Here is a 22,067-nt window from a genome sequence, read left to right on the forward strand (position 1 = left end):
CTGTGGCGACTCGTTTGCCATCAGATACATAAGTGAAGGGAAGGAAAAAGTGTAAGGATCACAGCCCCCAATAGTCTACTTTTTCCATATTTAAGCAACAAGGGACAGAGCCCTTTTAAGATGTTGGATTTCACAGAAGGAAAGCAGCAAGGACCTAGTGAGTACTAGATCCAAAATGAAATTAAAAATTTCTGGGAATCACAACAATGACTGGAACCTCTGAATAATGACCAAGTTGGACGGACTCCGGGAATGGCCTATGCCCGCAGAGCCCACAGGAGGGCAGCAGTGCTACGCGGTATAAAGATTGACCCCTTTGGGGCAACCTTTCCGGAGGATCCTGGAAATGATGAAAGCAGCATTGCTTAGGTGGAAAAAAAAAAAATCCACGTACACAGGCACTCAATTTTGCACTGTTTCTGGAAGTCAGTAGACTATGTTACATCTTGCTTTTGAGTAGAAATATGCAAATGTTTATGCGAGGAAGCTCCTTCTTGGTTGCAGCTAGCTGTCAGGCATTACTAAATTTTAGAATACTTCAGTTGCCTATGGGTGGCTCAGGGGTTGGGCCTCTGCCTTAGGCTTAGGGTCCTGGGATCCTCGGGTCCTGGGATCGAGTCCCACATAATGCTCCCTGCAGGGAGCCTGCTTCTCCTTCTGCCTATGTCTCTGCCTCTCTCTCTCTCTCGATCATGAATAAATAAAATTTTAAAAAATAAATGAAGTAGGCTGAAATAATAAAACCCTAATTTGCTTTTGTAAATAATAAGCCTTTACTTTGTCACTGTAAATTTATAAATCGCTTTATAAATCACTAATGCAGAAGTTCTCAACCTTAGCTGCATATTATAATCACTTGGGAAGCTTAAAAAAAAAAATCCCATACACCCAGGCCACATCCCACACGAGGAAGGCAGGTGTCCTTCCAGACCCAGGGCACCCAGGGCGAGCAATGAGGGGCGGCGACCGAGGCCCCGAGGGCTGCGGGCCGCAGGGGAGCAGGTGCACAGCAGGTGCAGGCGAGGCCGGGGGGCAGCTGGGGTCTCCCCGCAGGAAGCCCTCGAGGAGGGCGGCAGCTCTGCGCCCCGGGGTGGGAGGGGGGCTCCCAGGGCCCGGCCCCCCGCACCGCCTGCACTCTGGGGGAGGACGCTCTGCCAACGCACACGTCGCCACCCATACGGTTCTCCACGGCTCACGGTTTATTTTTTGCAACATCTGAAGATCCACTTTTCAAGCAATGAACGGTAAAGACCCCTGCCCACGAGACTTCTTCTTTCACTGCAAATCCATTCTGACAGCTGTAGCAAACTGTTCACAGGTTCCAAGCGTTTCTTTCCATGTAATTCCATGGAACTTTCCATTTGAAGGTTTGCCCACGCATTTGTCAATATCTGACAAACAGAATTTATATTTACACATATACATCCGTTTCCCATATAAATCTACTAAAATGAAAAATCTAAATCTGAAGCAGAAACGACTATAAAAGTCCATATATTTTCAAAAGCATAATGATCTTTGGTTGAAAAACGCTCCATTTCGGCTTGTCAAAAATAAACAGTACAGCCATCCCTTGCTTCTAAGCAAGTGCTACGTCCCTGAAAAGTATGTGCATGGGGATTATAAAACTTCACCTCTGTGCTTAATTCAGATTTCCTCTTTCTTTATGTTCAAGCTTCTCTTCCCCAAGTCCCTGGCCAGATCCCCGAGGGAACACTCGCTGTGCCTCACGAACGGGCCTTTATCTGTAGGACAATTCTTAACTCCGGTCCGTGCTCCATTCCCAATCACATCCTTCTCCAGGAAACATTTCTTTGGCCTAATTTGTGCTACTAAATATATAAAAGTGCAAAACAAAACAAAACAAGGGGAAAAGCATCATCTGAATTCCAGGTGCCGTCCTCTGCCCACGGGGCTTCTTTGAGAGACCCTGCCTGGTGTGAGGACTCACAGGCCCCCTTCTGTTGGGCCCGAGCATCAGATGCTACCTCAGCTGTTTGCTTTTTCTGTCCCCTTGTGTGACCAAGGCAGAAACCCCGTTTTCTTTTCTGAAATACATGGCTGAATTTTTACTCGGGTTTTAGCCTGCGATGCTCTTAAAAAGTAAGATTCTGATGCAACCTGAGGTTATCTGATGGATATATTCCTGCTAAACTCACCCCTTTCACATGACATTGTTTAAGGCTCTCTGATGTCATACAGGAGTTTGCAACGGATTTTGAATTCCTAATTGATTACTCAGACTGCTTATTGATGTTCTAAAAAGCGAAGCACCGATGCCATACATTTTTTAGCTTCCTTAAATCACCAAGAAATTACAAATACTTAAAAAAATATATATACAATTCTATCCTCGAGCATTTTCCAACATTCTTAGTTAATAAGGAAGTCAAATGTTCAAAATCCCAATATGCAGTGTTCTTTTTTCTAATTTTTTTTTAAAGATTTTATTTCTTAGTGCATGAGAGACACAGAGAGAGAGGCAGAGACATAGGCAGAGGGAGAAGCAGACTCCCTCAATGTGGGACTCCTCACTCTGCTTCGATGTGGGACTTGATGCCACCCTGAGCTGAAGGCAGACACTCAACTAACTGCCCCACTTTTTTCTAGTGTTTAAGGGCAGAAGCAGCATACACATATTTGTAAAGGCATTTGACACTAAACAATATCTAAAACATAGAGTTGTTGAAAGAATGAATCAAGACTTGGCATTAATCTTTGAACAAAAAAGATTTTAAAATCCCCTTTTTTTTAAACAATGAAATGTAATTTATCTTGAACTATATAGTTCTCTACAAATGGAGTTATTTTAAAAATTATTTCCCCATGGGACGAGCACTGTGCACTCAGAGTGTAGTTTCCCCTGTCTCTGTGTCTCTCAGGATTAAATAAATAAAAAATTCTTAAAAAAGAATTATTTCCCCACTTATATACTAGCAGGCAAACTGTGCCGAGTTGTCCTTTAAGTGCACGTGTTATTTAAGGGAAAAGAGGCCAGAAGTTCATACCCAAATTCATACACTGTTCAAAGCAGCATCAAAGGATGGTGACTACATTCAAACCACATTAAAATGCTAGCGTTATGCCTTAAGGGTTGCATTCATGGGAGTGAAAAAAACTACAGAATAATTATAAATCCTTTTCTCCCCTTCCTGTTTTATTGATGTAACTGACATATAACACTGTCTATGTTTAAGGCATACAGCATGAATTGATAATGTATATATTCCGAAATGACTACCACAATCAACTTAGTTGACAGCTATCACTTTAGTCACAAAAATTTTTGCCTTCCTGATCAGAACTTTTAAGATCTGGGGCACAAAAATGAGTGGCTCAGTGGCTGAGAATCTGCCTTTGGTTCAGGTCATGATCCTGGGGTCCTGGGACTGTGTCCTGCATTGGGCCGCCCACGGGGACCCTGTTTCTACCTGTCTGTGTCTCTGGCTGTTTGTCTCTTTCATGAATAAATAAATAAAATCTTTAAAAAAAATATACATACAGCACTGCTACTGACAGTCACCAGGCCGCACGTTAATTAATTATATCCCAGTTCTTGCTAATTTTAGAACTGGAAGTTTGTCCCCTCTGACGACCTTCATCCAATTCTGCCCCTAGCACTGGCAACCACCAATCTGGTTTCTGTTTCCAGGAGTTTGTTGTTGTTGGTTGTTTTTTAGTTTCTACGAATAAGTGAGATCATACAGTATTTGTCTCTGACTTCTTTCACTTCGCAAAATGCCTGGAGGGTCCATATATTTTGTCCTCAAGAACAAGATTTCCTTCTTTTTAATGGCTGAATAGTATGCCACCGCATTTGTATACCACGTTTTAACAATTCATCTGTCCGTGGACACTTGGGTTGTTTCCCTGTCTGGGCTCTTGTAAATGCTGCTGCAGTAACAGTGCTACACAGTTATTTTGTTTCCTTTGCATGTATACCCATGAGTAGAACTGCTGGATCATCTGGTAGTTCTCTGTTCTTAATTTTTTGAGGAAGGTTTATACTGTTTTCCATAGAAGCTGTGTGAATTTACTGTGGATCTCAAAAGATAAACTGATGTGTAGAAACCATTTAGCGCATCTACTCTGCTGTCGTAGCTGATTTATCCTGGTATGCACTGTACTCCGCTCTAATATCACTTTTCCTATAAGGCGAGATAAAAAGTATTAAAGATAAATATCATTAAGTACATAAGTTCAATTCCAAAGTCTATTTAGAAAATTGACAATTAAAGAAACTGGAAGAGGGCCTGAACTAGGAAATAAATGACTTTTAAAAAATAATTTCAAATATGCTACTAGTCTCACTCTAGAAACCCTTCTATCCCTGTATTATATTTTTGATTCTCTCCAAAACAACAGAGCAGTATGACACAAAGTACATAGTAAATATTTTCTCATTTAAATTAAAATGAGGGCTAATGGGAAAGACTGGAGAGAAACACCTATTTTGCTTATACTGAAATTTTAAACCTGGCTCTGAGATGAAACTATTAAGAAGGTAACAATTCCACCAGGCTTCAGGTCTAACACTGCCCCAGTTAGCCCTACTGTCAAGCAAATCATATGTTTCACTAAGAAATTGTCTTCAATAACTAAGGGTAACATCACAATTTTATGGTAACGATAGACATCTTTCTAACATCTATTATTCTAGCCCAGTGCTGTCCAAAGAAATGTGCTGCAAATCACATGGCTTAAGTTTACATTTTCTAGATGCCACGTTAATAAAAGTAAAAGAGGCTAGCAAAGTTAATTTTAATGTATTTTACTTTTAACCCAATATACGTGTTATTTTACATTTTTTATACTAAGTCTTTAGAGTCTGGTGTGTATTTTATGGGTACAGCACAGCTGATACAGGACTAGGCACTTTGAAGTCCACAAGACTATCAACTATTGAATTGGAAAACACAGGTCCAGTCCCTGCCTTAGTGAAATGACTAGAAGGGACAGACGAAAACCAGCTCTGGACAAGTCAGCTGTTCACCAGTCTGTGTGCCACGGCGAACATTTCAGGGAGGCCTCCCCACCCTAAGAGCTAACTAATAACCATGTTAGTTTTGGGATACCCTCAGACTTCTTTGGCGGGGAGGCCATCAGATGAGCCACCACTGTCACAAAAATATACTTGTGATGGAGCCATTTCCGGAGGACTACTGTGAGCCAGTTGATATTGTGAGTTAGGACCGTCCGTGAATTCTCCATGACTGCCATATTCTTCTACTTTTTGGAGTCAGTACTTCTTTTGTTTGTACAGTGGTGGAATCCTGTTCTTTGAACAGAATTTTAAATAGACTCCAAAAGAGGAGAAAGACACAAAGGATTCACATAAATTTTAAGAAACACTTATTTGAGAGCACAAAGAAGCAGTTTAAGGGTGGTGAAAATCTAACCCTGGATTACTAATGATGGGTGTTTTATATTACCTTCAGCATCCAACAGATTACCTTCAAAGGTTTATAGACACCTTGAAGCTCCCAACAGACTGAAATCTACCTTCCTGGTTGGCTGTAGCCTTTGCAAAGGTCTAAGAAACCAAGAAGATTCACGGGACTGGGCGGGCTCCGACTGCCACTTCTGGTTGGTGTGTCCTATCTTCCTCTTGCTCCTGTGACCCAAGATACCACTCTGCTTTTACCAAGACATTGCCCTTCCTATTGGCCTTTGTAGAGTCTGCTCCCCAACTCTTGGCTGTAACACAAGGTAGCACCTCACACGGTAAGTGGTGAGAATCACCTCTTCTCTCCTCCTGGCCAGGGAGACACACATTCTGGTGCAAAGAGAGGAACACTTCCAATTCATTTCATTCGACAACCCAAAGTGGATTGAATCAAAGGGTCTAAGGCAAGCCAATTCAGTTTTTCAAAATCTAAGGAGTTTTTGTTTGGTTTCTCTTTGTACACTAAAAATATTCTGTTCATGGAAAACAGATAAATGCCTTTTTTAGAATTTTTTTTTGATAAATGCCTTTAAAGTTAATATTTATGAATTGAAATTGAATGCTTTTACAAAATTAAGTGAAATGTATTTTGGTTTCTGAAAAAGGATATTTTCCCTCCCTGCACTTAAAATGAACAGACTTTATGATTATTTCTCACTGGGCTAAAAAATTTCTGCCCTTTTGGGTTCACAGCTACTAAGAGGTCAAGGAAGCCAGACAGTCTGATAAAAGGACAATGGAGACATTACTCAGTTGGAGCCTGTGTCAAAGTAAAAGCCTACCAGGACATATTATTTAAAACAGGAATAGTATAAAAAAATCAATAATTTAGCAAAGGGAACAGGAATCTAAGTGTCTGCCTGGATGTTTACTGCCAATATATGTTAGTTCAGGGTACTGATATCTAAATATTCATTGAATATTTTCTGTTCTAGATAGGACATCTCTGACAAGAAACACACAAAACCAATACCTTTTAATGATAAAAGCAAACCTTTCTCTCATCTCTTCTTCTCAGAGAGAATTAAACTTTACTTCTCTGTGGCTCTCACCAGTTTGGTATGTGCTGAACAGAGGAAGGGAAGAGGGCTGAATAAAACAGTCATATCAAACCAAAAGGAAGTAGAACAGCGTCACAAGTGGGATAAAAATCAATGACAGAGGAAAAGGGAAGTGCAGCTGACAATTAGATTCATAAAATTACAACTTTCTGATTCTCATTTAGGTACTTGAAGCAGGAATTTCGTGTAAGAAGTGACTTTAACTCTGATGTCTTATAGATCACCCAGTAGATGAACAGATTCTAAATTTCTGTGTAATCTGTTTACCTCTGAATCCATTTAGCCTGATGCTAATAAAATAAACTTTCACAGTAAGACTGCGTGAGGACAAATGGCCCTTTGTCTCTCACACCTCAGATTTAGACGGAATACACAGAGCATATGTTAAATCCATGCACTACTGTCTGAGAAGTCAATGTCGTATGTTGGCAAATTGAACACCAATAAAAAAGTCAATGTCATGACAAGGCAGACTTTTTCAGGCATGTCAAGTACAGTGTCCTCCTGAGGTATATCTGTTTGCACCCCCAGGGAAGGCGTCTGCAAATCTTACGACTGGACATCCCATTTTTCTGGGATGGATCTAAGGCTGCTCTCTTGACTAACTACAAAATCCTTTCTTATTTATCAGTCATTTAAATTTTCTTAAGAGTTTGTTGAAAGCTCAAGAATTTGAGAGCCAAGTGGAAAAATGTTCAAAGTTGATTTGATCCTTTGGTTGCTTTGCCCCATGTCACTACCCTCCCTACTGCCTCATCTGGCCACTGGATGTAGTAAATCCCCAAACCCCCTGTAACCTTCATTGAAGCACAGACAGCTTAAAACTTATAAAGTTACTGGATCAGTCATTATTATAGAAATACGTTTCAGTTATACCAAATAATAAGTATCCTTAATAGAAAGAAAGGAAAACCTATTTAGTCACAGGTAATAAACTGCATCAATTGTGTAAATAATTCGAATGGATGTTGGTAAACTCTCATTTCCCCAGGGATGATATAACCAGAGTAGAGAAAATCATGCATATATGAAATGAAAATCACTCCCCATATATGAACACATCAGTGTAAACCAGTGGCATCTGTATTCCTGAGCTATGTAGTCATGACAAGCAAAACAGGACTCAAGCCATCACAAAGCACAGGGCAAGGAAGGGCTGGGGACTCCCAGACCAGAAAGCATGGTGGCAGATTAGTTAAGAAAGGAAACTGGAATGAAGAAGGCAAGGGTGTGTTGGTGTGGCCTGCTTCACACGCCCTGGGATCCCAATCTATTCCTAGCTGGGACTAAGGAACAGACAACCTAGCAGAACACTTTGGCATGAGGCCATGTTCATCAAATAATTCATATAAGTTTGGTGCTCTGAAAAATGACAACTTACACTATTTGTGTCCTTTGGGATTGAGGCTGCAGAAGGGGAACTGTGTTCCCAAGTGATCACAAGTTCAAGTTTACATCAAAATCCATTCTGGACCAAGTGTTAGCAGGAATCTGGGCCTGTCTGTGCCTAGTGCCCTGCTTCTAGGGTTAGCCGCTAGAGAGAGAGAAGGAACTGCATGCACCCAAGAGTCTCATGAGGAAGTTTCGAGGCAACATCACTCAGGGGGAAAGACGATGGACATGAGGCAGTGCAAAGAATAAACAGAAATCTTGTTGGTTTTTTGGTTTTTTTTTTTTTTTTTTTTGAAAAGCAACATAAAGCTAAACATTAGCCCACACAGTTTTAAAAAAAACAATACACACAGATGTGGCATTTTTAGAAAATTCAATTATCTTAAACGGGAAAAGTTTACCATTAAGTTTGATGGTGTTTCTTCACATTTCAAGAATATAGGTACAACAATAATATTCTCCACCCTGGTAACTCGGCAGCACTATCACCGCGAGCTCACTGGACACAGAATCTCAGATCGGTAATGCTACGGAAATCTTTCACCTGTGGTACACTGCTCAGATAATTGCTCACTTTTAAAAGACCTGTTAACAGTAGCTACAGAGAGTATCATTAACACTTGTTAAGGAACTTGTATGTGTTTTGATGCAGTGTTTTGTTTTGTTTGTAAATATATTATTTTTGTATTCATGAGAGACTCACAGAAAGAGGCAGAGACATAGGCAAAGGGAGAAGCAGGCTCTGTGTGGGGAGCCTGATGCGGAACTCAATCCCTGGACCCCAGGATCATGCCCTAAGTCAAAGGCAGACACTCAGCTACTGAGCCACACTGGTGCCCCCGACACAGTGTTGTTTAAACAAAGTAAGGGCAGAGAGCTATTTTGTTGTGTTTTTTATTTTAGAACCTATTTCTACACAAAAATTTTGAACTTGTAGAAATATTTCCCTGATCGTATTTCCTACTCAGAACGCTATGTATACATAATTTTACTGCTGATTTAGAAATCAAATATGCATATCATGTGTTCTACAAATATAAGATTGAAGACTCAAATGAAGGCACTGTGGGTATTAAAAAAAAATAACTAAGCAGGGGCGCCTTGGTGGCTCAGTTGGTTAAGTGTCCGACTCTTGGTTTTGGCACAGGTCCTGATCTCAGGGTCATGAGGTTTAGCCCCGTGTCAGGCTCCAGGCTCAGCATGGAATCTGCTTGAACTTCTCTCTTCTTTTCCCTCTGCCCCTCATGCTTTTGCACTCTATCTCTCAAATAAATAAATTAAAAAAAAGAAAAACTAATGTTTTAAAAATCTGAGCTCTTTATGAGTAAGTAATGTACTTTTATTACATAGCCTAAGCCAGATGATTAAATATATGAGAAAATATATCATAAAACCATGAATACCAAAGGTCTTAAAGTTATTTGTTTGATTTTAAAGCTATTTTCAAATCAATAGGGAAAAAACAAATCACTAAATATCAGAAATTTCAAAGCACCTAATTTGGTCTGTGTTCTGGGATTTATTCTAAGTCTTTCCTAAATCATTTAAGTCTGAGGCTTAGAAACCCTCCTCTGCTCAGAAGATATATACTGGTAAATTTTTTCTATTTTAAGCTTCCTCACCTTTCATTTATATAGATTAAGACACAGATAAAGTTAATAATGAGGTGCTTTGTAAATCTTACCCCTGTCAGCAACCCCCAACCATTTTACAGCAACCTAGTAAATTAAGAACATAAGAGGGAAATCAAATACTGCTGCTTTTCTTTCCCCAGTTTAACAAGGTAAGTAATGACTTAAAAAAAACAAAAAAAGCAAATCAGATTGAGAACCCATGTAGCCTCTTACCTGAGTTACATAGATAAATGGAAAATTTCATTGTAAAAATTCCAGTGCATACAACTAAGTCTCCATAGTGAACAGTTCTAAATCTAATCTCGGCCACTAGTCCAATCTAGGAAATAGGGTCAAACTGGGTGGGAAAGGACCCAGAAAGGTCCATGATTTGCTATAGAACTTAAACCTCAAATCCCACAGAGATGTTTCTTGCAGTCCTAATAGCTGGAGCCACTCTGCAGAGAGGGCTCTGGGTGCAGTGACAGTACATGCAACCTAAGACATTTTTAGTAAAGAAATGCAACTGGGATGGCACACTCATGTAGGCACAGTTTAGAAAAACACAGCATGCGGGACAAACAGAAAAGCTGCACAAATTATGTCAAGAGTAAGAAGAACAATAAATTAGAAGGGATATGCTTTTATTTACCCTTTCTTCTTTTGTCGATACACTATGAACACGATGATGACAATGACTACAAGGCCAGCAGCTACAAGAAACCAGGAAACAAGAGTATATAACAGAGAACTGATTGTCAAGATTCAAAATTTAGCAGCAGAAATAAGTAAGTGTTGGTTGCATTTCAGTGGTCAGAAAAATGTTATTTTATTTAAGCACATTATCTATTTACATTTTGTCTGGACTCTTCACTATCCAAAGCTCATTCCCTGGAGTCACTTGAACAGTCCACAGTAAACCACAGAAGAATCATTGCTTAGTTTAGAAAATTACTCAAAGCATCTTTGGGACACAAACTCATGACCAATCATCCCAAAAACACATGTAGTGTTTAGTAGGCTTTGTTACTAAGTGGACATATATAGTATAAAAGGACATATATCCACCAGCAAAACATAGTGTATCATATACAAGGTCAGGCTGTTCTAGACTGGTGTACCTCATTTCAAGCTATATAAACTATAGACACTGAAAAGTTAAGTTTAAAATAATTTAATTTTAAAAATAAAATCAGTTAATTAAATAAACATATAATTAACACACTTTTTCTGAGTAATATTTTTATTTAAGTGGCATCAAAGTTTGGGGTACTTACAGACACAGAGAACAATCACAACAACAATGTATCCTTTGCCTGGGAAAAAAACGAAAACATTTTAAGGATTGTGCACATAAGGGTGTGCATCTAATTTTGATCAGATTACCTATACACTATGGCAACAGAACTATTCCTCAGTCTGGTTCTAGCACAAGTGCTAGCATGTCCAGTTCATTCTGATCACAGAACCCTTGGAATCGGATCCCATGTTTAGGCTCCACCTTGTAAAACTGACTCTTTGTTAGGAACTTTACTTTTGATTGTTTTGTGCTATAGTTACCATATCAGTAAAACTTAGGACAATTATTATTTAGTAGATTAGAAGAAAATTGTTTCAAAAGGGATTACTCCATTATAGTTGGTTTAGTTCAGTATTCATTCTATCGTTTGTGATTTTGTTAGAAATTCATACTTTTTCCACAAAAGTGGAGTATGTGGACTAAGTCATAGATCAATTTCCATTTGTCTATCACACAGATGTTAGTTGTAGAATCTTCAACATAATACTTTATCTTATCATCAACCCCTTCTGATCCTCCATCCCCTAAAACTAAAACATAATCCCAATTACCAAGGAAATTCTAAGTACATAAATGAAATGAAATACCAGGGCACATGGATAAAAATAATGCATAGAAACTTAAACATTGTTTTTGACTACCCAGAAGGAAATAAATCATACTACAAAATCTTAATTCTTAGCAATGATGTCAAGAGTACCCCTGCTTCTAAACTGCTATTATTTATATTAAAGTTCTGGAAGTCAAACATAAAATGTCACGTTTAAGTCTGATCTTTTCATTTCATAAGAAATTATCAAGTGCTTAATACCTTAAGATCGCACTGTTTTTACTGGCACAATGAGAGTCTGACTACAGTGTTCAGAGCAAATAGAACAAGCCTAAAGAGTCATAAAAAGGTTAACCATATGACGCTAGTCTAATATAAATAGAATAAATACTTCTCTTCATTTACGTATCAAGAAATCATTATATTTAACTGTCACAACTATACTTTTTTTTTTTCATATTCTTTAACATACATTGTGTGGACTATCTTAGCCTACGTGAAGTTTGCCATGCCAGTGTGTCATAGGAAAAACTAAATCAACCTGTAGCACTTTAAGGCATATGTATATAAGATACAAGGAGAAAGAAAACTGATCTACAAATTGCCATAAAAAATAACACTACCACATGGACAGCAAGTTATGTTTTATGTATTTTAACCTATATATAATTATAGCATTTAAGAAAGTTACCTCACCCTACTAGGAATCCTATTTGGGGAAGTACCTCTTAATTACATTGTCTATATGTATTCACACATACTGCTGCTTACATCTGCCATGGTATCTACACTATTAAAATAACTCCAAGTGTCATTTTTTTTAAAAGATTTTATTTATTTATTCATGAGAAACACACAGAGAGAGGTAGAGACATAGGCAGAGGGAGAAGCAGGCTCTGTGTGGAGCCTGATATGGGACTTGATCCCAGGACCCTGGGATCACTACGCCCTGAGCCAAAGGCAGATGCTCAACCACTGAGCCACCCAGGTGCCCCCCAAATGTCACTTATTACCAATTTGTGACATGCTGTTTCTTCTCTAACTACAGGTAACTGAAATATGATATTTACATAGAATGCTAGGGTCTCATAATACAAGGCTATTAATAACCAAAATAGTACCTGAAGTGTCACTAGGTGGTGTTTCATCACTGGGCTTGGGAGATCCTAGGGAAAAAAAAAAAAAAATGGAAATAAGTTAAGAAAAAAGAGAGAGAGAGGAAAAAAATAAAGCTTGAAGACATCTAAATTCATAGGTTTTGAATTTTTGTCTTCAGGCAAAAACCCATAATTTTGTTTTACTTATATACATGAATGTTTCCCATTAAAAGTAGCATCATAAAATATTGTAAATTTGTATGTGATCAGCATTCTTCATATCCAGTAACATTTCCTGTGACAATAGTCTGTGGTATGTTATGCAACTATATCATAAGTATATTGTTAAAATTATGGGGGCACCTGAGCGGTCAGTGGTTGAGCATCTGCCTTTGGCTCAGGTCACGATCCCAGGGTCCTGGGATCAAGTCCCGCATCAGGTTCCTTGCAGGGAGCCTACTTCTCCCTCTGCCTATATCTCTGCCCCTCTCTCTTTGTGTCTCTCATGAATAAATAAAATCTTTTAAAAATTCAAGTATTTATTGTTAAAATAAATTTATGAAATTAATAAAATAAATTTATGAAAAAGCCATCACTAGCATCATACTCATTGGTCAAAGACTGAAAGTTTTTCCCTTAAGTTCAGGAACAAGACAAGAGGCCTGGATTTTCCACTTTCACTCAACATATTAGAAGTTCTGGTCAGAGCAATTAGGCAAGAAGAAGAAATAACAAGCTTCCAAGTTGGGAAGGAAGAAATAAAATGATCCCTGTTCTAGATGTTGTGACCTTTACATAGAAAACTCTAAGGATCGATCTCTCTCTCTCTCTCTCTCTCTCTCTCTCACACACACACACACACACACACACACACACAAAATTAGAATAAATGAATTCAGCAAGGCTGCAGGACACAAAATCAACACACAAAAATCAGCTATGTTTCTATATACTAACAATGAACAATTCAAAAAAGGAAATTAAGAAAACAATCTCATTTACAATAGCATCCAAAACAAACAAAATAGGAATAAAACAAGCAAGAAGGTAAAGGGCTGAAAACCACACAACGTAGCTGAAATGAACTGAAGATAGGTGGAAAGACATTCCATGTTCATGAATTAGAAAACTTAATATTATTAAAATGTTAATACTACACAGAGCAATCTACAGACTGAATGCAACCCCATCACCATCTTGAATATGCATGTTGCAGAAACAGAAAAAAAAAAACAACCTGTAATTCATACGGCATCTCAAGTGACTAAAAATAGCCACGATAATCTTGAAAAAGAACTACAAAGTTGGGAGGACTCACATTTCCTGATTTTAAAACTTACTACTTACTACTACAAACTACAGCAATCAAATAGAGAAGCAATTGGCAAAATACAGACACACAGACCAATGGAACAGAATAAAGAACTCAAAAAATAAACCCTTATGACTATGGTCAACTGATTTCACTAGGGGTACTAAGAATATTTAACAGAGAAAGAGCAAAATTTTCAACAAATGGTTCTTAGAAAACTGGATATCCAAACTCAGAAGGATGAAGTTGGACCCTTGCTTTACACCATCCACAAAAATTAACTAAAAATGGATACAAAACTAAATATAGAGCTACAAGTATAAAACTCTTAAAAGAAAACATACAGAACAAGCTTTGTGATGTTAGATTTGGCAGCTATTCTTGAATGTGATAACAAAAGCACAGGAAACAAAAGAAAAAATAGATAAACTGGACTTCATGAAAATCAATGGGCATTGATTTTGTCCATCAATGGACACTGTAAATAGAGTGAAAAGGCAATCCACAGAATGAGAGAAAACATCTGCAAATCACACACTTGATAAAGCACTAATACACAAAATATATGAACTCAAAAAACTCAATACCAAAAAAAAAAAAAAAAAAAATTGCCAATTAAATGACTTGGCAAATGGGCAAAGGACCTGAATAGACATTTCTCCAAAGATCTGCAAAAGACAATAAGCACACGAAAAGACGACTAATCACTAATCATTAGGGAAATGCAAATAAAAACCACAATGAGAAGGTTGGCTCAGTATGTTAAGCTTCCAACTCTTGATCTCAGGGTTGTGAGTTCAGGCCACACATTGGGGTCCATGCTAGGCATAGAGCCTACTTCAAAAAAGCAAAACAAAACAAAACAACAAAAATCAATGAGATGCTACTTCACATGTGTTAGGATGGCTATTATCAAAGAACAGAAAAAGAACAAGTGTTGCGGGATGCCTGGGTGGTTCAGTGACTGAACGTCTGCTTTTGGCTCAGGTCATGATCCTGGGATCCTGGGATCGAGTCCCACATAGGGTTCCCCGCAGGGAGCCTGCTTCTCCCTCTGCCTGTGTCTCTGCCTCTCTTTCTGTGCCTCTCATGAATAAAAAAAGAAAATCTTAAAAAAAAAAAAAAAAGAACAAGGGTTAGCAAAGAGGTGGAGAAACTGGAATCTTACTGAGCAATTATACTACTGGGTATTTATTCCTAAAATACAATGTAGTGATCTGAAGGGGCACCTGAAGCCCAATGTTTATAGCAGCAATGTCCACAAAAGCCAAACTATGGAAAGAGCCCAGATGTCCATCAACAGATGAATGGATATAGAAGATATATATACACACACACACAAATACACAATGGAATACTACTCAGCCATCAAAAAAAAAGAAATCTTGCCATTTGAAATAACATGGATGGAACTAAAAGATATTAAACTAAGCAAAATAAGTCAATCAGAGAAAGACAATTATGATCTCATTTATATGTGGAATTTAAGAAACAAAATAGGATCATGGGGGAAGAGAAGAAAAAAATAAAACAAGATGAAACGTAAGAAACAAACCATAAGAGACTTTTAATCATAGGAAACAAACTAAGGGTCGCTGGAGGGAGTGGGATGGGGGATGGGGTAACTGGGGGCATTAAGGAGGGCATTTGATGTAATGAGCATTGGGTATTACATAAGACTGATGAATCACTGACTTCTAGCTCTGAAATCAATGATACATTATATGTTATTTAATTGAATTTAAATAACATTTAAAAAAGAAATTGTAATCTTTGTGCATCACTGATGGGAAGGGAACATGGTATGGCCACTGTGGAAGATAGTGTGGCTATTTCTCAGAAAAGTAAACACAGAATTACCATATAACACAAGCAATTCCATTCCTAGGTAGATAGATGAACCATCAAAACTGAAAATTGAGCCTCAAACAGTTACTCAAATGCTTTTATTCAGAGTAACATGATTCAGAATAGCCAAAAGGTAGAAATGACCCAAGGGTCTGTCAACAGATGAATGCATAAACAAAATGTGGTACATAATACAACAGACTTATTATTCAGCCAGAAAAAGAAATAAGTTTTCTATATGCTATAAGATGGATGAAATTTGAAAACATTATCCTAAGCGAAATAAGCAGAATACATTATGCTAACTGCAATAAGCCAGAAATTACTCCACTTTTATGAGGTACTTGGAATAGTCAAATTCACAGAGACAGAAAGTAGAATAGTGGGTGCCAATGCTGGGGGTCAGGCTGCAGTGGCGGAAGGGTGGAGAGATGGAAAGTTGCTGTTTAGTAGGAATTAAGATTCAATTTGAGATGAAAACATTTTGGAGAAACATGTAGTAGTGATGGTTATAAATAATGTGGATGCACCTACTGCCACTGAGATGTACATTTACAATGGTTAAAATGGTAATAAAAGTTTATTTAGAGCAATTAACACACAGGGGCACTGCGCCTGAGTGGCTCAGTCAGTTAAGCATCCGACTCTTGATTTCAGCTCAGGTCATGATCTCAGGGCCCTGATACCAAGCCCCATGTCAGGTTCTATGCTCAGCATGGAATTTGCTTGTCCCTCTCCCTTTGCTCCTCACCCACGCACTCTCCCTCTCTTTCTCTCAAATAAATAAATGAATAGAATCTTTAAAAAATTAATACACAGAATAGTCTATAAACATTTCTGAAAAAAAAGTGTTCCGCCAGATATTGAAACGTATCATAGTACTGTGATAAAAACATAATCTGGTGCTGGTGCAAGAACGTAGAGCTCAAGGGAATAGAAACAGGACTAGAATTTTATAATAAATTTGGCACTTGAAAATAGCTGGAGAGAAGACAACTTAATCAACAGATGTTCTTACTTTGCCACTGAATGGGGATGGGTAGGGTAGAGAGGGACCCTATCTCACTCCACCTACCACAATGAGTTTCAAATGCATCAACAAATTAAATGCAAAGAATGCAATCAGAATGCATGGTTGAAATATATGTTTCAGCATGGGGAAGACCTAAAGACTTTATAAAAAAAGACAAAACACATAGCCATTAGGGAAAAGATAAATATACCCAACTACACATATAAAAGGCCCCTGATGATATCTTAAAGTCATCATGAAAAAGGATGGGATATAATATATCTAAATACAACCCCAATCCATGAAGTGGAAAAAGTACAAGTTTTAGAAAAATATGAACAAAATGATGCCATTTTAATTTAAGAACAAAGGAAAACAAAACACAAAAATATATATAACTACACATAAAAGGATGCTTATGTACAGAAATAGATAAAAAGACACCCTAAAACTATTAAGTGATTAACTCAGGTAATGGACTAGAGAAAGAGAAAAAAAGCTAATCTTTTATTCTATATAAAAGCTAATCTTTTATTCTATATACTTTTATAGTGTTTGAAATCTTAGACTTATATTCATATACTACTTATGTATAAAACTATAAAAAGCAATCTATATCCAATAGTATAAAAATCTGAAAAAGAAAACCGACTAGTAAAATTAAGGCAAAGGAAAAAACCTAGAAAAAAACTGTTCATTTCATTAACAGGGCTTTCATTTATAATGAATTCTGACAAATCAACAAGAAAAATATTATAGAAACATAAGAGAAAAATAAGCAAAGGACATGAATAAATCAAAGTAGACCAAAAAAAGTTCAGCTTCGCTAATAGTTAGGGAAATGCAAATTAATATATGACATCATTTTTAACCCATAGCCTTATAAAGCTCTTAGTAAAAGTAGGATACAGAGTTGCTGATCCTGGATGACCTCAACTCAGATGTGTAGTCATATGAGGTGGCTTGGATTCTGAAAAAATTAATTTCTTTTGGTTCACCAACTTTATCGATACAAAATTATGGGTTTAATCTTGATTTCTGATATTAAAAAGATTGACCATTTCTCAAAGTGAAAATATACATTTTAAACTTTTTAATTCTACTTCTGGTAATTTGTGCAAATATGTATTTGCACAAATACATCAGAATATATGCATAACAAAGTTTGCTATAGCTTTGTATTTTAAGATGTAAATTCCAGATGTTAAATGACAATAAATCATACAAATAATGGTGTTCAAAGATAGCAACTCTGAAATCTGGAAGATATTTCCTTCTGGCCATAGCAAAATATATATGTTAAAACAAGACAAGGACCTTCCTCTTCACTCATATTAATTCGAGTGATGTCATATAAGCTACCTTTAGGAACTTCTCATATGCGAGGCACTGTGCTGTTTTAAATGAATCCTATTAAAAGTTTGCCATCACTCCATGAGGAAGGCATTAAATCATTTTACAAATACAGACACATTTAACGTTTATATAACTTGCCCAAGTTTGCATATCTGTTTATATCTGTACACTATGGCAAATAGTTTTAGAATCGTGAACAATTTAAAAGTGGCTATCAATATGTTCTTTCTCTTTTCATTACTGAACATGATGAATGCATGTAATTAATTATTTAGAGGATTTTTAAAAATATAAGCAGGAAGGTACTAAACCTGAGACACTCGGAATTGGAGAGTTTGTACTGGGAGGACTCGACACTGGAAAACAAAATAATGTAAATGTATCAAATGACTGGGAGTTATTACCGGCACATAACACCAGGAATTTTAAAGATTTCTGGATATAAGCAGTAAGTTACTAAACCTGTATGACTCAAAATCGGAGGACTGGTAGTAGGAGGAATCGGCACTGGAAAAAAGATAATGTAAAATGGATCAGCCACCTGGGAATTATTGTGTTCTTTTCATTCATATGAAGTATGCCTTTCATTCTTGACTTATTTAGGTAGAAAGTCTCAGCTTCAATTTTCTGGAAAATGGCTATTCCTTTTTACACAGAAGAAAAGAGCCACATGAGAGAAATTTATATACATTGGTATATACATAACATGCAAAGACCCTAGCAGAATTCTTTTTGTCATTTATCTGTCAGGGAAATAAATCCAAGACAGAGTTAAATACTAAAATTGCTTCTTTTCAACTATCTGGCATCACTGATATTTAATGTCAAAGAAACAACATCATAATAATAAAAAAAAAAAGACAAGAAGGAAAACGATGTCCATTGTACCTTTAAGACACATCGGCATCTCAGGCTCCCAAGTACTGTTACTGCCACAGATTGCAAAATTGGTACCCTTATGGTAAAACCCTGAAAGGCATTCAAATTCAATTCTTGCTTTGTAGTAGTATTTCCTGCTAAATCCCAACACCAGTTTGCCATTTTCGGGGTCTGGAAGTGGACATCTGACCACTGAAAAGTAAAGAAATTCCAGAATTAATGGAAACCTGCGTTAACACAGGGACAGAAAAAATAATGCAAAGCAGTAATTTCCAGTGGGAAGAAACAGACAAGGAATGAAAGGCAAGTTGTTAATTAAGGAAAAAAATACCCAAGAACCCTGTATATGTATGTACATTTTAACTCCAGGGAAATGGATTTAGAGAAATCTAGTAACTTTTTTCCTCCTAGAAAAGACTCACATTATAGTTTATTGGCTTTCCTACATTTTTTTCCATTAGTGACAAGTTTTGAGAAAGGTCTGACCGCCACATACACATTTGGGGTAAGTTCAAGAGCAACTTTTGATCGTCCTTTGCTCTAGGGATTTTTTTAAAGGTCATGCTGACACTGATTGCAGTACCCTGCTTTCCCAGGAAAGCAGGAAACACATACTCTTCTAAGAAAGTAATACTTGAGCTCAAACTTAAAAGTCGAAAAGCAGGTAGTCATGCACACATACGCAGAAAGGTCGTTCTCAGGGAGCAACAACATACACAAACAGGGATTTGCAAGAAATGGAAAGGCCAGTGGACTTAGGGCAGCATTTTCCAAACATCTTGGCCTGCAGCCTAGAGATCAAATGGCACATTTTACCCTGTAAACCAGTATGTGAGCACGCAGGCCTGAAATACAAGTTAGCCTCATGCCAGTGGACTCTGCTCAATTTCCCATTCTACTCTGCTTCTTACCAAGTAAACTACTGGTCATGACCTGATAGATCGCTCTCAGGATCTACTAAGGGGCTTGGCAGAATTTGGAACCAAAAACCAACACCACAGGGTTGGGGCAGGGACTACAACAGAACATCCTAGGACGTTCAATCTGACCAACAGACAAGGGCCAGAAAGAGGAGAGCCTTTTCAACCAGAGGACTGCTCTTCCTCTGTTCCCCAGGGTTCTGACTTTCCATCAGCTCTCATTCCCCTTCTGCCTGAGGAACTTCCTATAGCAATTCCCATGGTGCAGGTCAGCTCATGACAAATTTCCTTGGCATGGGTTTATCTCAGAAGGTTTCATTTCATCACCTTCAGTCTTGAAAGATTTCTCCTTGACAGAGAATTCTAGATTACGCGTTTTGGGGTTTTTCCAGCATGCTAGCAGATACTGTCTTCCAGTCTCCACTGTTCCTCAGCACGAGTCAGCTGTCACTCTTACTTGGGGGAGGACACTGTGACATGTGTTTATTCTCCCCTCTTCCTGGCTGCTTTGCCTTTAACCTTTTAGTTCTACCATGATGTGTTTAGTTCAGTGGGGGTTTCTTGGTAAATTAGAACAATGTGTTTATCCTGCTGGGGTCAGACTTCCTTGGTTCTGTGAGGTTATTGTTTTGGGACAAATGTGGGTAATTTGGGGCCAATATTTATTCAAATCACCTCCATACTGCTCTTTCTCCTCTCTTTCTGAAGCACCAACAGCACGTATGTTGACTTCCTGCTCCCCTTCCACGGATCTGTAAGTCTCTCTCTTTCTAAGCATTCATTTCCAATCATATTCTCCTGACGTCAGGTTCACCGATCTTTTCCCTGTCGCGCTACACTGCTGTTAACTGCACTAATGGTTTTCCTTATGTTTGCTAGACACAGTTTACATACAGTAAAACTCACCCTTTTAAGTGTACAGCCGTATTAGGTCTGACAAACGCAAATAATCATGCAATCACCACAGTAAAGACACAGAAGAGTTCCATTACCCCCCAGCATTTCCTCATGCCCCTTTGTAATCAACCCTCCCCACCTCCACAACCCCCTTCACCAACCAGCCAAACACTGATCTGTTTTCTATCTCTATACAGTTGCTTTTCCAGAATGTCATAATGGGACCACTGCCCCTGAGTATGGCTTGTTTCACTTAGCATCATGCATTAGAGATTCATTCCCGTTGCTGCATGGATTAGAGCACACTCCTTTCTATTGCTGAGGAGTATTCCATTGTGTGGATGTACCGCGGTTGTTTATTCACTCACCAGTTGAAGGACAAGTGGGTTGTTCCCAGTTTGGGGTGATTATAACTAAAGCAGCTGAATATTCTCACACAGATTCCTATGTGAGCGTATTTTCATCTTACTTGGATTGCTGAGTTGTATGGTAAGTGTATGCTTAGTTTTATAAGAAATCACCAAACTGTGTTCCAAAGAGGTTATATCACTTTTCATTCTTAAAAAAGTGTATGAAAGTTGCAACTGCTTTCTATTTTTACCAGTATATGGTATTTTTAGCTTTTAGTTTTAGTTTTAGTTTTTTTTAATTTCAGCCATTCTAATAGGCATCTAGGTATCTCACTGTCATTTAAATTACATTTCTGTAATCGCTAATGATATTGAGCAACTTCTCATGTACTTTTTGCCGTCCATATATCTTCTTTGATTAAATAGATAAATGTAAACACTTTGCCCATTTAAAAAAATGAGCTGTTCTATCTATCTATCTATCTATCTATCTATCTAGTCCATTATTAGGTATGTGTTTTGCAAATATTTTCTCTCCAGTCCATGGCACTTTTTAAAAAATTCTTTTAACAGTGTTGTGTGACAGCAGACATTCTGAGCTCTTAAAAAGTCTGTCATTGATTTTTTTCTCCTTTAAAGGATCGTGCTCTTATGGTTGCATTTAAGAAATCTTTGGCTAGGTCACAAACTTTTTCTGTTTTCTAGTAAAACTTTTTTAGTTTTGGATTTTACATTTACATCCATTATCCATTTTGAGTAAACATTTTTATACTGTATTAACATGAATTAAGGGTTCTTTTTGATATTTTTGAATATTTATGTCCAATTATGCCTGTACTTTTATCATTTTTCCATTGAATTGTTTGTGCAACTATGATAAGATCAATTGGACACATCTGGAAGGGTCTATTTCTGGACTATATTCTGTTCCATTGCTCTATACCCTTTCGACAATACTACACTGTCTCGATTATATGCTTTAATACTATATTTTATAATTAAGTCCTGAGACCAGGAAGAATGAGAGTTATAAA

The 22,067-nt window shown here is 37.6% G+C and overlaps 1 protein-coding gene across 1 annotated transcript in view; it reads right to left on the reverse strand.

Moving 5' to 3' along the window:
• Window positions 1–1,176: 1,176 nt before the first annotated feature.
• LOC144316574 (membrane cofactor protein-like) overlaps window positions 1,177–22,067 on the reverse strand; it is a 45,927-nt gene continuing 25,036 nt past the window's right edge. Inside the window, exons 7-13 of the mRNA XM_077902577.1 lie at window positions 18,876–19,058; window positions 18,450–18,494; window positions 18,299–18,343; window positions 12,484–12,528; window positions 10,790–10,828; window positions 10,165–10,225; window positions 1,177–4,148 (exon numbers count right to left, since the gene is read on the reverse strand). Of these exons, the coding sequence (XP_077758703.1) occupies window positions 4,085–4,148; window positions 10,165–10,225; window positions 10,790–10,828; window positions 12,484–12,528; window positions 18,299–18,343; window positions 18,450–18,494; window positions 18,876–19,058 (482 nt within the window). The 3' untranslated portion in view covers window positions 1,177–4,084. The remainder of the gene's footprint in view (window positions 4,149–10,164; window positions 10,226–10,789; window positions 10,829–12,483; window positions 12,529–18,298; window positions 18,344–18,449; window positions 18,495–18,875; window positions 19,059–22,067) is intronic.

This window comes from Canis aureus, chromosome 6 (assembly GCF_053574225.1).
Source record: "Canis aureus isolate CA01 chromosome 6, VMU_Caureus_v.1.0, whole genome shotgun sequence".
Classification (NCBI taxonomy): Eukaryota; Metazoa; Chordata; class Mammalia; order Carnivora; family Canidae; genus Canis; species Canis aureus.